At 40.8% G+C, this 15,098-nt stretch overlaps 1 protein-coding gene across 1 annotated transcript; it reads right to left on the minus strand.

The window, feature by feature from the left end:
• Positions 1-414: 414 nt before the first annotated feature.
• On the minus strand, positions 415-12,043 carry LOC137259891 (calexcitin-2-like). The gene is made up of 6 exons (XM_067797537.1): positions 11,564-12,043; positions 9,454-9,506; positions 7,756-7,893; positions 7,053-7,209; positions 3,769-3,866; positions 415-3,312 (listed from the first exon to the last, which is right to left on the minus strand). Exons 1-6 carry the CDS (start codon positions 11,646-11,648, stop codon positions 3,196-3,198), a joined length of 648 nt encoding a protein of 215 aa, XP_067653638.1. The 5' UTR covers positions 11,649-12,043; the 3' UTR covers positions 415-3,195.
• Between the last annotated feature and the right edge of the window lie 3,055 nt (positions 12,044-15,098).

The raw sequence follows: 15,098 nt of genomic DNA on the forward strand, positions 1-15,098 counted from the left end.
TTATGGGTTGGTTGGTTAACGTAGCACTCGTCATATTGCACCAATAAAGCGGCGGTCAGTAAATAACTGAGCCGGGACCACAAAATTTAGTGATTAACAGTATGAGCACCGATGTACGCAATTAGGATACGATGACCTGTCAACCAAGTCAGCGAGCCTGTCCACCAGATCCTGTTAGTCGCCTCTTGCAACACGCATGGTTTGCTGAAGATCAGTGCGAACCCAGATTTTCACTACTCGATGCCTGAATGCCATCAGGATTAGAGTATGCTCAACGATCTTCAACGTTTTTTCTCGACTTAATAAGATTCAGGCTGCAGTGATAGAGCTTGAATAAATAAATAAAAAAATAAATAGATAATAATAATTGATAAATTTATAAAATATACAAACAAAACCAATCAGATGTGCGAACATTTAATATATTTTACAGAATTGTGTTACAGACAACAGACGATGTGAACCCTTTGTACAATAGTGTAAAACAACAATAAACCATTACCTTATGAATATAATCAAATGGAACTTCTAACACTACACACAATAAAAGGAATAGATATACAGGACTAGGGTTTACTCCGGGCCTAGATTTCCGAAGCTCTCTTAGCGCTAAGATAGTCGTAAGTTAATGTTAACGTATGGCACCTACGACTATCTTAGCGCTAAGAGAGCTTCGAAAATCTTACTCTGGCCAGTATGAGACACTGCGCTGGGCACATCGTGACATGTAAGTAATGGCGTATGCATATATTTTGTGTAGTATACAACGTCAACTGTGTTATTGTTATTCACTTGTGACTCGTTACAATGAGTATGGTATGTGTCGAGTTTGTGTGTGTGTGTGTGTGTGTGTGTGTGTGTGTGCGTGCGTGTGTGTGTGTGTGTGTGCGTGTTACCCTTACCCTTACCCTAAACCAAACCCTAACCAAAACCCTAAACCTAATCCAAACCCTAGACCTAAACTTGAACCTTACCCTTACCCTAAACCAAACCCTAACCCTAACCCTAACCCTAACCCTAACCCCAAACCTTACCCTTACCCTTACCCTAATCCTAACCAAACGTTAACTCGTTTGCTTTGAAAGATGGGTGAAGGTGTCTGGTATTCTGTTATCCAGCCAGTCAGGGGATTGGTGGATTGGATTTCAATGACCTCCGCCCCCTACCATCCTTGTGAAACAACCGCCACCCACCTCAATACCTTCAATAGCGACGTAACAGTTAATTAATTATACCCCGTTAATAACAAAATCAATTAAGTAATAATAAACTTGAGGATTTCACAATGGAAAGTAGTCACCTGCACCCCGTGACACGTGGCCTCTACTCAGTTTCCTTCTGTGACCTATAAAATGAGTGATGTGTGACAGAGACAATTGCCACAGAGGGACTTACCACCCCAGCATCTCAACTGCACTGATAACAACCCCAGGTTCCGTTTCACGAAGCTGTCGCAAGCCCATTATCTTAAGCTCGTAACTTGCATCGTAGCTAGACTGGTTCCCCTGCCCTATTCCGCGCTGCGCTATCGCTGTAGCCAGCTTGCTGAGCGTAGCATAGGCAGAGTACCAGTCTGGAGGAGGTCCGAATGCTACTAGAAAAGTTGCAAAAACTTAGGCTAGCGAGGGCTTTATGAAACGGGGCCCTGTTATCCAGCAGCTATCATGCTGGTATATTGACTAAAAGTCAGTGCCCAAACCAAGATAATATTCTTCTTAAACTGGAATGTTTGTTCGTCAGTGCCCCAAATTTAGAAGAATCACAAGTGAATTGCGGCAAGAAAGGAGATTTCAAAAGACCAATGGAAATTTTCTTGGAGAGTCATTGTACTGGAATAGATATTGCTCCAATTGTAATCAGATTGTCACCCATTGTTATTCATCCCCTCATGAATGTGTTTCAGTGTAAGAAATGAAGCTTACAAGTTTATGAATGACACCGTCTTGTTTATTGCACAGAGCGACTTTTCTTCTCATTTACTGCTGTCGCCTTTTACTAACACTTCAATAATTTGATTCTTAGCCTGTTATCAGATTACAAGATACATTGTTACCCTGTTATCAAGCTAAAAGTTAAGCCTGATAAAGATGTAAGAATCTACACTAAACGCCAAAAGAAACGTTACACTCCACCCTTAATGACGGAGGTACCTATCTTCAGGTGGCGTTCTTATGCATGGACGTCCAACTTCTTGTTCTGTCCAAGGTGACCCTAGTCTGTCTGCAGCGCTGAATAAGACGTTCGGTGGTAATCAAGGGCGTTGGCAGTTGTTTTTTTCGTTTGTTTTAAAAGTTGAAAAACGATGACTATAACTGTTTTTTCTTTGTCTCGCAGCAAGATTTTATTCCAACCTTTCTGTTTGACATGTTAATAACTGTTATTGGTTTATCTCGTCAATTTAAGTCTTTTGTAAAAGATGCGTTTCACCTGAATATGAATGCTTTTGAGAATTTTGTTTCGTAATTTGAATGAAACTATGTTGTTCAGCTTTTTTGTAAACTATTGCCTTTTAATTCATCTTTCATAGTTGTTTTCAGTAATTCTTAAAGGTGGGAGAGTAACGGGTTTTTTTGCGTTTAGTGTATGTATAGGACTGAGGAGGTTTACTCCTGGTCAGTACTGGCCACATCTTGACATTAATTTGTGTGTGCGTGCGTGCGTGTATGTCTAGGAGGTGTGTGTATGTGTGTGTGTGTTTGTGTGTGTGTGTGTGTGTGTGTGTGTGTGTTTGTGTGTGTGTGAAAACATATGATGTATGTGTGAGAGACCAGATTGAGATTAATCCTATAATTATAGGATTGGACCTTATTTCACTGACCCAACCATCTTTGGAAACATTTTTACACGACAACTTCTGTCACCCCCACCCACATCATTGGGACCTCACAATCCCAGGCTCTGTCGTTCAATATCACACTATTTCACGGATAACGGCTTTGTGAACTCTTGTAAGGTCTCAAAAGAACATACAAATTTAAGAAATCGCCCACGACAGATGTCATGTTCTTCCAGCTTAAATATGTCTATCAAAGATTAAATTCACCGATGTCAACCTTCTTTGAAAATTACATAAAATAAGACTGATAATATATGTTAAGAATAATTCTTTGGCAAGAAGTCTATGAATTCTGAGGTTAGCAGACGAGTTGTTCTTCTGTGTCATACAGTGCATGTTATGTGGAAATATCGTAATGTTCAGGAGAAATCCAGTCTTCCGGTAATGAAGTTTCCCAGAGCACCAGGGTCGTCTGCACGGTAGTACTCTGACGACAGCTCCTTGAAGTACTCCAGGTTGATCTTCTTCTCGTGATTCTAAAATCAATGCAATGTAACAATCAGGCAACCCAGCAATGAATGGGTATGGCTTCAAACTATTTCAGCTAAATTCCAGCAATATCGCACACCGGAAATGTGCATTTTACAATATACACGTACCCATGTTGGGAATGAATCCGGGGTCTTAATGTGAGTGAGTGAGTGATTGAGTGAGTGCGTGCGTGAGTGATTGAGTGAGTGAGTTTAGTTTTACACCGCACTTAGCAATATTCCAGCTATATGGCGGCGGTCTCTAAATAATCGGGTCTGATCTGCGCAATTGGGAACCGATGACATGTGTCAACAAAGTCAGCGAGCCTGACCACCCGATCCCACTAGTCGCCTCTTAGGACAAGCGCAGTGGTCTTTCATGGCAAGTATGGGTTGCTGAAAGCCTATTCTACCCCGGATCTACAAGGATATCAGGAACTGTACAACTCTTAAGCTACGTACCATGGAGAATATCAGGAAGCAAGCTCGGGCATCTTTACAGGACACGCCGAAATCCCCGAGGACGTATTCAAACTCATCCACGTCGATGACACCGTCTCCTGCAGGTAAAAACAAACAATGCATTGTTCTTCACCTGTCCATGGACCGTGGGGTAGCCTAGTGGTTTAAGCGTTCGCTCGTCACGACCCAGGTTCGATTCTCCACATTGGTACAATGGGTGATGCATATTTCAGGTGTCCCCTGCAGTGATATTGCTGCAATATTGTTAAAAGCGGCACACGGGGAAATGTTTTTGAAAAATATATGTATATTAAAACTAATCCTAGTATATTATATAGACTATATTTTAGTCTAGGTTACTATGTTTGTTTGTTCTAGACACTGTTATTTTCAGGTTGCCATCTCGTGGTAGGTATATAGCTGAGTGTGGCTTTAAACAACAAATAAACAGCAAATGCACAACAAAAACAAAAAAATAGTAAAATTTAGATAAAATAGTAAAATATTTTTAAAAATGTTTACCGTTTCTTAGAACAAATTAAAACACCAACTAGTTAGTAAGTCACCAGGCCCCCTGCAATAACTGAGGAAATAGACAGTCGACCGAAAATGAACGATTACACTGAAATGATTTACTGAATGTATCTTTATTTATATATTATATTTACTTTATAATCACTTTTTTTAAAACTCTACCTCCCCACCAAATCAAGGCGTCCGATGGCTTATTCTGGTAATTTGACGTTCACGCAAAACACAGTCCTAACACGACAACCATACTGTTGTCATTTTGACTTGACCCAAGGCCTTTGAGCAAATTAAGTTCCTAACTTAGAATCTATTCATTCTATCACATGACATTTATTTAACATATCTTTCGACGGAGATTTCCCTTTCAAGGCTACAAATAGACACTACAACATATGTTTTGTAGTGAGTGAGTGAGTGAGTTTTACGTCGCACTTAGCAATATTCCAGCTATATGGCGACGGTCTGTAAATAATCGAGTCTGGACCAGACAATCCAGTGATCAACAACATGAGCATCGATCTGCGCAATGGGGAACCGATGACATGTGTCAACCAAGTCAGCTAGTCTGACCACCCGATCCCGTTAGTCGCCTCTTACGACAAGCATAGTCACCTTTTATGGCAAGCATGGGTTGCTGAAGGCCTATTCTACCCCGGGACCTTCACGGGTCTTATGTTTTGTATCTGCTGTTAGTAGTTCAACATAAATTCTAGCATGACATTGTGTGATTCTCGATTCTGATTGGCTGGAAGCACATCAAAACCGTTCTTAAATGGCAGTTTAAGGACCGCTAATAAATGTGACCGAATCAACACGTATGAATATAATGAACCCGTTCGGTTTTAAATTACATTTCGCTGTCTTAAATCAATGATAAAGGACCACAAATTTGAAAACGAGAGTAGCTTCATTTTCCGATTACAAATTCCACGATCGCCTGCCTGTCAGCCTGGTGTCCTACTTCCGAGTTTTGCGTTATCCACCAGATCTTGAAACAACACAGGTGGATCCACTGGACCTGAATCTACGCAGCAATGATCCAGATTACTGTACCAGAACGCTCTATACAAGTCTCAGTAACATCATTGGGTTCTATGGCTCTTTGATCAGGATCACCAACAGATGTCCAGGGTCTAGAGTTCCGAACGTTTCTTAGCTCTAGGACAGACGTAATGCCATATATTAACTTACGACTATCTTAGCGTTAAGAGGGCTTCGAAAATCTAGGCCCAGAATATAATATTTCTTGAAACCTTACACGCTGTGTTCACTTCATTTAATTTACCATAACATACTATTTATGTTTTTCTGCACTGTTTCATCACTATTCAAGGCAATCAGGTGTCTGACATGAAGAACGCGAGCCACGCTGTTGGGACCCAATGACGTGTCAACCAAATCAGCGAGTCTAGCAATGTGGGAACCCACTAATAACAGCGCACTATCTAATGAGATCTTCGAAGTCCAAAACCATTCCGAACTTAGGCGATTTTATCACAAAGCGCTTTGGTACTTTTGGGTAAGATTTTATAACGTAGTGCTTTGTTTTTACATAGTGGGTTGCCAAGTGGCATCCGACTCACACAGATTCCGTAACTTTACGAGCCATTGTGGAGCCACAGTGCCAACTGTGGAGCTTACGAAGGGCCCACTGCTACGAGTGAGTGAGTGAGTTTAGTTTTACGCCGCACTCAGCGATATTCCAGCTATATGGCGGTGGTCTGTAAATAATCGAGTCTGGACCAGATAATCCAGTGATCAACAGCATGAGCATCGATCTGTACAATTGAGAACCGATGACATGTGTCAACCAAGTCAGCGTACCTGACCACCCGATCCCGTTAGTCGCCTCTTACGACAAGCATAGTCGCCTTCTGTGGCAAGCATGGGCTGCTGAAGGCCTATTCTACCCCGGACCTTCACTGGTCACTGCTACGAACGCCTATGGATCGGACCTCTGGCACTCTCCTCAGAGGAACATGCTTTCTTGAGATCATGTCCAGCCCCGAGCGTCAAAGGTTTTCCTTAAGTAAGTGTTGAAACTAATGTATTTAGGTACAAATATATATTAATATATGCCATAGTGAAAATAAAGACAATTAACTGCCTACTGTTTGTCTACTGAATGACCTGTTTTCAGATGTATTCAGATACATTTATAATTTTATGCGCTCAAGACATAAATGTGGTATGAGGTACAAACTTTCACAGAGTTTACCCCTCGAAGAGATCCCCAAGCTTCAGTCACCCCAGAAAGCCAGCAGCTTAGACTTTCAGATGTCTCTAATGAAGTATAAATTTCAAATGATAAATTATGAAAATAGGAGTGAAAAGAATACATTGTCGTTAACAGACTGGCGTTCTAGTACTGCCTGCGTATCTATCCTTGCATCTTTAAAAGAATTAGTATTCTTTCACGGTGTTGCATTCAGTAACGCCATAAAGCTCGAATATTGCTGAGTGTGGCATAAAACCCATCTACACCTCGGTTTGGTTTGTTTGTAGTTTAACGCCACAGTCAAACATATTTTTGCTATATGGCGGAAGTTTGTAAACAATCGAGTCTGGACCAGACAATCCAGTGATCAAGAGCATGAGCGTCGATCTACGTACAGAGCAGATTTGAAGCAAGACTTTCAGTAATGCTGCGGTTCGAGGAAAAATATAAGCATCGTCAGACTGCATCGTACACAATCTTTAACTGTACAGTGGAGAATGACATTTTGGCGAAATAAAGAGATACAGGTACCCACCCGTCCTGTCATAGAGGTTAAACTTGTACTCGATATATCGCTTCAGCCAGTCGGGTAGATCATACGCCTCTACTTTATCCATCTCCCTTTTCTCCTTGTCGGTCTTCCTCTCGTTCTTCTTGAAGCCTTCTTTGTGGAACATCTCCCACATCTTCAGCTACAACACGTAAGAGATCTAATCTAAGCCGTGTGGGTGTTATATGAGTGAGTGAGTGAGGGAGAGTGTGCGTGGGTGGGTGAGTGAGTGAGTGAGTGGGTGGGTGAGTGAGTGAGTGAGTTTGTATATGGTTGAGTGAGTGGGTGGCTGGGTGGGCATGTGAGTGACTCAGTGAGTGAGTTGGTGGTTGGGTGGTTGGGTGGGTATGTGAGTTAGTGAGTGGTTGGTTGGATGGGTATGTGAGAGTGAGTGAGTGGATGGCTAGGTGGTTGCGTGGGTATGTAAGTGAGTGAATGGGGGGTCGGGTGATTAGGTGGGTATGTGAGTGAGTGAGAGGATTTGATGGGTGAGTGAGTGAGCGAGCGAGCAAGTGGAAGGGTGAGTGAGTGATATGAATAACCTTGTGAGACAGATAATACCGTGAAAGAGACCTTGACCTTGACCCTGATCTGGTTTATCAGTATCACATTGTCATATCTCATATTAATCTTTATAACTGAATGACAGCAGAAGAAATTCACGCAAACAGCAAACCCAAACACTTACCCATTCATCTTCTGTGACCTTGCCGTCATTATTCTCGTCTGCCTCGTCTGACAACCGCCGCCATATTTCAACGAAGAGTTCTTGTGTGCGCATAAACTTATCAGTACCGATCTTCCATCCGCTCAATGCGCAGATTTTCTGTAACATATCACGTGACTTTTAGTTGCGCCACAGAACATGCGCAATATTTAACCTATACTGACGAGCAAAAGAAAGTATACAATGAAAATCAATCATGATGTTACAGACTTTTGCAGGCTGAAAGAGTCTGTTGTGTAACCTAATGCTTGAAGTGTTCACTCGTTACGCTGAAGACCCAGGTTCGATTCCCGTCAAGGGTACGATGTGTGAAGTCAAATCATCTTTCAGGGGGTATCACCGCGTAAAATGCTAGGAGTCAAACCAAGGTATGAGACACAACATCGGGTTTCTTAACGACTCACTGTGTATTAATTCTGGTAGGAATAGAAAGAAAACGTTATGTCCGGTATGAAAGTCGCATCGCCTTTCACATACTATATATTATACATTTCCAGGCGAAGCAAAATAGTATACCGGTCGTGATTCGGGAGATTGTTACTTGATGCACTTGACACGCCCACACAGCCAGTAGCCATTCAACGGAGAAAAACATACAAACGAGGTTCATCAGGACCCGTCAATCACCTCCAGGGACAAAATGAACGACAACCGTTCGGCAGTGACACACTATCAGCGTTTGTTTCAGACAGAATTAGATTTAAACACTGTTTTACCCAGAACTAGTTGACCGAGTTGGGAAAATATCAGTTAGAAATGAAACCCGAAAACGTGAAATTTGTTTCACCCTTGGGGCTGGGGTAGAGATCTTGGTCCTGGGTACCCGAGGTAGTATCATCCGCTTCGACAGCATCATGTAATTAAGTCCCATACTAAGCCAATATAATTCCTTACCTGTTTTCCCCTGAGAAGTATTTATTCTTTAAGTTAAAGTTTTGTTGTTAAATATTTGAATTTGACTTCAGTTTTCATTGAAACGAAAGTGTACTAATGTGCATTTTTAGTAAAACACACAACTTTACTTTCCTCTGTTTACAATCAGGAGTTTTGGAGGATAGGAATAAGAAAACTGAAGCATCGTGTTTGCAGCAAGAGGGAATATTTTTTTCTTAAATTTGATCTGTTTTAATCCCAGTGATGAATCTGTACCTTATGGTTGTTTTTTTTCCCCCGTGAAACTTCTGGTTAGAATTGGCCTTCAGTAACCCACGCTCGTCGTAAAAGGCGACTAACAGAATGGAGTGGTCAGCATCGCTGACTTGGTTGACACATGTCATCATATCCCACTTACGTAGACAGATACTTATGCTGTTCATCACTGGATTTTCTGGTCCAGACTCGACTATTTGCAGCTCGCCACCATACGGCTGGAATATTGCCGAATGAAACTCACTCTGATTTATTCCCGTGAATATTCGGGTTAGAATTTGCCTTCAGCAACCCCTGCTTGTTGTAAGAGGCGACTTACTGGATCGAGTGTTCTTGGTTGAGTCATTCCACCGTAACCACATTGCGTAAATAAATACATATGCTGTGGATCAGTGAATCGTCGGGTCTGACTCGAAGTTTACAGGTCGTCGTATAGCTTGAATATAGCTTAGTGCGGCGCAAATCAATAAACAAAACCTTTTGATTTACAACTGTAAAAGTCGAATATACCTGTCGCGCCAGATCAAAGTCCCTCCACTCCAGAGCCCCGTCTTTGTTTAAATCTGAAAGACACACAGAAAGCAGGGTTGGGTGTTGCCAAAATTGCGTGTTGCGATATATTGTGATATGTGTAGGTGTGATATGTGTCGGAATATTGCAATATGTACTGCAATATATTGTAAAAATGTGACACATTTTTAAGGTAATCAAATTACTGGTTCTTTTATTTGAAACAATGCCACTGGCCACAGTCAAGACAAAGATGCATTTGTACAACAGATCAATTGAAAACACTTCCAAATTGAAGACTTTGCTCTAAAGTTGGAACACAAGAAAAATCATCCGTCATTTTTGTTTGGCTATCCTTGAAACGAATTCCGTTACCAAACTTTTTTCATATTTCTGTGGTTTATGAGTCACGCAAATGCAATAATATGATCGATAAAAATTATCAAGAACTATTAATGTGCAATAATATACAGGCAATACAAATAATTGATATTATGAGTTGTTTTGACTACATCACGAAAATTACCGATCGTATTGGATGAACCGTTTCGCGCAAAGTGTACCACAATAAATCGTATTGTGAAGTTTGAATTGTAATACACCGGTGAACGGGTATTGTCGCCCACCCCTAATAGAACCGGTAGTATCGCCAACCCCAATAGAACCGGTATTATCGCCCACCCCAAATAAAAAACATAAGAGGCACAGAATTAGCAAAATTTGCTCGTCGTTGAGACACACAAAAACATGCCAAAGGAACGTTTTCCTTTACATTGTGTATGTTGCTATATGACTACGATACACATGACATAAAATGGTTCAAGTATAAAAACCCCGTATTCTCCGAAACCCGACGAACAAAATACAAAGTCATTATACAAATATTTAAAGACTTAATATCATAATATCATGCCCAGTGACTTATTAGCTATAGAAACGTATATTTAAAGACTCACACCGTTATATAATAATACTAATTATTAATATTTTTTATTATTTTAGGATAATTATATAGCGTACATATCCACTAGTACATGCTCAAGGCGCTGGCATTTAATAAATCACCAGTCTCCTGCTACAGCGGTACATCAAAGAGTTTATTTATTAGTGCCTTATTAGAAACGTAACTTAAACACGTGCACTATTATTAAAAGATCATATATTCAAATATATATATATTCAGTTTTGATATATATATATATATATATATATATATATATATATATATATATACATATATATATATATATATATATATATATATATATATATATATATATATAAAAACTGAACAACTCAATTCATAGTTTTAATAAAAAAATCAGCGGGAGCTCCAATAAAACCAACTGTGAATTCACGCGAAGCGTAAATAAATAACATGACATTCTAAACATTAGAGTGTAAATAGCAATATTGTGCTATTGCGATATTGAATTATAATTCCCTACACACCGTTGATATATACATATGTCAGTATACGTCGCTCCAGATAGAGTGTTATATTCCCAATCAATAGCACAGTGGCAATATAAGAGCATACAGATGGCGCAGGGTCGACTGTATGACACTGTGTGTAAGCAAAATTATAGTAAACAGAAATTGATATCTATGGCAACTGTGTGTTTTTAATCTGCATGTTCAACTGGATCATGGGTACATAAAAAAAGAACACATAAAATCGTCAGACTGGCAAGCACTAACGTATGAGATGCTCAGTATGTGGACGGGTGACTTGGTTTAAGTTATGTGCTGAGTCAAAGGTAACATTCTTTCTACACCCCCCTCCCCCTACCCATACATACACCCTTCTCCCACACCTGTCTCTCTCTCTCTCTCCCTTTCTCCTTCTCTCCCTCTCTTTCTCTCTCTCTCCCTCTCTCTCTCTGAGCAACATATATAGCTACTAACTACTATTAATGATAATGTCGGCGATGATGATGATGATGACGATGATGATGACGATGATGATGATGACGACAACGACGACGGAGATGATGTTTTCCCAATACTACACACACGTGAAACCATTCAACGTCACACAATGGCACCATACCTGCGTTATCAACCAACATCAAGAACATAACACAACGCGCGGGATTCGGTTACTTACCGAAAAACGTGTGGAACTCGTGCAGGAGCTTGTTTTTCTGGAACTGACTCAGCTCAGGCTTGACCAACCCCAGAGTTCCGCCCATCGTCCTGGAAACTACAACCACAACAGCACCGTCAATACAACTCCATATCGGCGATCAGGGCAGGGGTTTGTAATCAACGCATGACGTGTCCAACATGCAATCTGTACGTGACAGTTATTCCAGAATCAGACAAACTGTCGCCTGTCTGGACAGCGAAGCTCGACACCCTACGGAACACTCTGTCAATTATGTCCACACATGCGATACGTGCAGATAATGCCCTTCAACCTGAATAAGACACAATCCAAAATTTCGAGAAATGATTTTTACATCTAAACAGCTATAAACATTACTTCATGTATGGTCAGGAAGCACTATCATTCTCCGCATTTACAATTTGCTGTGAGATAAATGTCACATTTATTGAATAAGTTCTATGAAAATAACAATAGAAACGAGGGATGTTAGCAAGTCGCAGAATTATAGTTGCACGTCACTGTCTGATCGATAACAGCTGGCGCTAATGTCTCGATGTCACATGATCTGGCGACAGCGTCACGTGACTTGTCATTCCACCTGTTGCAGGTGTGTTGGTGTGAACACAATGCAGACTGATCATAAATCCGCCATTTTCATATACACTTAAGTCACGGGGTCATTGATCTTACAACGAGCTTCCATAAAATCTTAATTTGTCGTTGCATGTAGTATTTGTTAATGGGTAGTTGATATCCACATAAAAGGAGCTTGTCGTTGTTGCGTCAATATTTGTGTTTCAAAACATGCAGCATTTTTGCAGTGATTAAAACATAGTTTAGAGCGGAATTGCGACATCGGAAAACGGTGACACGTTTTAATTCATTGATATTCCACATCAGTCTATTCATTTCCAGTATCCGTCTGGAGTATAAACGGTTCACATGTAACCAAAAGGTGTTAGCCAATAGTTTAACGGACAAATAACTCCCTGCTTTTGATTGGCTGGGACAGGACTGTCAATGAACCCCTGCGACAATTAATAATATTCCTTAGATTCCAGATCGAATTGCCGAACTGTTGGCATCACATTTGCAGCATTCCAACCGCAATTTTATATCTCGGATTTACGATGTTAGTCGATAATTACGATGGTTTCCAGATGAAAGAGATCGGGGGATATAAATGCCAAACTGAGGTCTCACATTTGAAGCATTCCGACCGCAATTTTGATTCACGGTGTTAGTCGCCTTCTCCGGATAATTGTGATCTTTTCCAAACGAAAGGGATCGATGGTTAGAAATGCCCGACTGAGGTTATCACATTCGCAGCATACCAACCACAAGTATGTATCTCAGGATGTTAGTCGCCGTCTCCGGATAATTACGATCTTTTCCAAATGAAGGGTCCCAAGCAAGGTACTGCAAAGGTTTCAGGGTGCGGGTGGGTTGAAAAAAACAGTTCGTTTTCGCTGGCCGTTCTGGTGACGTGACTTGTTGTCTCTATTCATTTCAGTTTATGATTAATAGACAGAATCGGTGAAATATTTGTAAATCCTTCAAAAATGGCTAAACGATAAACGTTCCAGTTCTACAGTCCAGCTTTACTACCATAATTTTTTAAAAAAGAATACCTTTTATTTCCAGTATCTATCCCCATCTTAACATTTAGAACCTGAAATCTAAACCTTCCGATCGAAACCGGCTGACGGCAGAACATATATACCGAGAGAAGTAAGATTAAGTAAACGCTGCAACTGTAATTTCGCAGGTGACGACTTCCGTTTTGTTAATAAATGCACATCACCTCAGTCCTACAGAAAATAATTCATCCCCACAAAATGTGACAGTTGATGTTGTTTTTCGAGACTGGCTGTCGGAGTCTCCTTAAGATCGGTGGGCAAAGTAAATCGACGACCCCGAATGGTCAGCTACCTTTAATTTTTTTAGCATGGCGTTATGAGTTACCACAGGAACTCAAGCGAGTTGTCCAATAAGGATCTATACCTGTTAATTTTATCTTCGAGGAGTTGATTTTTACAAAAAAAAAAAGAAGAAAATATTCATTCACATTTGATATTGTTTGACGTAGGAGGCGACTAACGGGATAGGGTGGTCAGGCTCGCTGACTTGGTTGACACATGTCATCGGCTCCCAGTTGCACAGATAGATGCTCATGCTGTTGACCACTGGATTGTCTGGTTCAGACTCGATCATTTACAGACTGCCACCATATAGCTGGAATATTGCTGAGTGTGGCGTAAAACTAAACTCACTCACTGACAGATCCTATAGGTCACCTCTTACTCATGTGTTGCTTTAACGTGTTTCAACTCGGATCTTCACTCTCTGATGCCTGTACTGCCATCACAGTTAGTGTGAGTGAGTTTAGTGTTATGCCTCTTAGGACAAACATGGGCTTCTGAAGATCAATTCTAAATCGGATCTTCGCACACTCACTCTAACATTGCTAATTGCTATCACTTATTGCTATGACGCCATCAGAACCCTATGGTTACACAGTGTCATTTAGAAGGTGGTCAAATGTAACATATGTTTGGAATTACACTTTCTTAATAACGTACAAATTCTAGTACTTTTTGGTTGAGTGCCATCCGGAATTCGACCCCATACTCTCACCTAACTGCCAGCACACAAAGTCAGACGCGTAACCCACTCAGCCACCGCGAATTCCAAAGTACTAGAATTTGCACTTTGTTGAGAAAGAGTAATCCCAAATATGACATATGCTTCAACAGAACCCACGAGTGGTTTTCCAGCTCTTTCATATTCACATACTAATAAACGATAGGGATATAAATTATGTGCCAAGTAATTAAATTCTACTGAGCAATTTCCACTGACAAAGGTGTGTTCCAGTTGCGGACGTAACACAAACTTACAGCTGACAGGGCGATGGTATTCGGGTGAAGTTTAAAGGTAATAATAACAATATATATAATAATATACCAAACACGGTAGGTTTTATACCTAACGTATGTACACATGGAATGAACCCCCACGGGCCCCACCACCCTTGGATCCGCCAATGTGTACATCCGTCTCGTGTAGCCAGTTAAGCGAAATAACTGCGTATCATAAATGCGAGCTCGAACTGTTACATCCCTTCGCATACGGGATGCGTACAAACCACGGTATCCTTTTCATTTTTTTAAAAAAAAAATAAATAACGTGTCAAATTTGGAAATACACTTTTTTAATAAAGTACAAATTCTAGTACTTTTCTGGTTGAGTCCCATCCGGGATTCGAACCCGCACCCCGAGTCAGGCACCTAATCGCCAGCACACAAAGTCAGCCGCCTAGCCAGCTCAGTCACCGTAACTTCCACAAGTTTACCCAGCAAATCACTTCAGTTTACATATAGGCCTCGAGTAACACATGAGTAAGAGGTGACCGACAGGATCTGTCAGTGAATGGGTTTAGTTTTACGCCGCACTCAGCTATATTCCAGCTATGTGGTGCCAGTCTGTAAATAACCGAGCCTGGACCAGGCAATATCGTGATCAACAACAT

This window comes from Haliotis asinina, chromosome 13 (assembly GCF_037392515.1).
Source record: "Haliotis asinina isolate JCU_RB_2024 chromosome 13, JCU_Hal_asi_v2, whole genome shotgun sequence".
Taxonomy (NCBI): Eukaryota; Metazoa; Mollusca; class Gastropoda; order Lepetellida; family Haliotidae; genus Haliotis; species Haliotis asinina.

Excerpts from the sequence above, each read along its gene's own strand:
- LOC137259891 (XM_067797537.1), bottom strand. The coding sequence starts at position 11,648 with ATGGGCGGAACTCTGGGGTTGGTCAAGCCTGAGCTGAGTCAGTTCCAG. Across the intron at positions 9,507-11,563 it reads CGAGTTCCACACGTTTTTCG|ATTTAAACAAAGACGGGGCT; the intron begins GTAAGTAACCGA and ends TGTGTCTTTCAG. Across the intron at positions 3,867-7,052 it reads TAACCTCTATGACAGGACGG|GAGACGGTGTCATCGACGTG; the intron begins GTGGGTACCTGT and ends TTTTACCTGCAG.